Here is a 1,371-nt window from a genome sequence, read left to right as displayed (position 1 = left end):
GAAAGGAGATATTAGATGAGAGAAGAGAGTACCTATAAAGATAAAAGGAGTGAACGGAGGGGTAGAAGGGAGAGAGAAAATTTATAAATATAAAGAACGATTCGGAGAGCCTTCTTGATTTCCTCAATATGGCTTACTCGTGAAAAGATTAGTGTAGGTATAAGAACCTTTGGTATTTAGTCTTTCATAAATATTTATTGCAAAAATTTATAAATATAAAGAACGATTCGGAGAGCCTTCTTGATTTCCTCAATATGGCTTACTCGTGAAAAGATTAGTGTAGGTATAAGTACCTTTGGTATTTAGTCTTTCTTATAAATATTTATTGCGTTCAAATGTTCTTCTCCTTCTCTCAGGTCCCCACAGCGACTACTATGTCAGGGCTGATAGGTCCTCACCTAGGTCTGGGCCTGGGTATTGGTATCTTAGATTCGGCTCTGGTACCTTTGCTAGCTAGTGTAGTAGACTCTAGACATACAGCACATTATGGATCTATCTATGCCTTACAGCAGACAGCAGTCAGCCTAGCTTACTCATTGGGTAAGTTTGTTGTACCCACAAAAATTATGGATCTATCTATGCCTTACAGCAGACAGCAGTCAGCCTAGCTTACTCATTGGGTAAGTTTGTTGTACCCACAAAAATACAAAAATCTGGTGTGAACATCACACGACTTTCCTTATCCTATTGAATGATGCTTATTTGAGTGTTCTTTTACCCTAACTTTTACAATATCTCGAACCGTTTTGTCGCTATAGCTGAAAACCGCCAAAAAACGGTCGAAATCTGTCCAAAAGCGGTCAAAATACCGCCAAGCGCAGCAACCATCTCAACCAAACATTTTGTGTTGCATTCTTGTCACATTTGTGAACTACATACCAAATTTCAAGTCTCTAGCTCATACCATTCCCGAGATATTGTTAAATTACACAGAAAACCGCCAAAAAGCGGTAAAATGCCGCCAACCGTAGCACCGGTCTTAACCAAAAGTTTCGTGTCGCATCCTTGTCACATTTGAAAGATTCATACCAAATTTCAAGTCTCTAGCTCTTACCGTTCTCGAGATATTTTGTTTACAGACAGACACACACTTTGACGGACCAATGGCTGAAACTTTGGATTTAGGCTCTAAGGACCTCAAAACGTGTTTTGGCACTAAAAACTGAACATCGAAAATTTGACCCGATTACATTACTTTCCTTCCCATAGGATAAGGAAAGTAAAAAGGTGATTTAGTCACAAATACCACGTTGAGTCAGAAAATTCGGACCAACAACTTTACTCACCTATACTTAAAGTAGGTAGCTTAGGTATCTACCTATACTTAATGCCATTTAAGTACTAGATATCACAAGGAAAATAAAAAAAAAA

At 38.2% G+C, this 1,371-nt stretch overlaps 1 protein-coding gene across 1 annotated transcript in view; it reads left to right on the top strand.

Annotated features, from left to right (window-relative positions):
* LOC108252973 (chromaffin granule amine transporter-like) overlaps window positions 1–1,371 on the top strand; it is an 11,821-nt gene that overhangs the window by 5,775 nt on the left and 4,675 nt on the right. The window contains exon 6 of the mRNA XM_017446048.1: window positions 357–540. Within this exon, the coding sequence (XP_017301537.1) occupies window positions 357–540 (184 nt within the window). The remainder of the gene's footprint in view (window positions 1–356; window positions 541–1,371) is intronic.

The sequence above is a fragment of the Diaphorina citri genome, unplaced genomic scaffold (assembly GCF_000475195.1).
Source record: "Diaphorina citri unplaced genomic scaffold, Diaci psyllid genome assembly version 1.1 scaffold1070, whole genome shotgun sequence".
NCBI lineage: Eukaryota > Metazoa > Arthropoda > Insecta > Hemiptera > Psyllidae > Diaphorina > Diaphorina citri.
The sequence above is the reverse complement of the archived record's forward strand: the minus strand, read 5'-3'. Positions and strand labels throughout refer to the sequence as shown.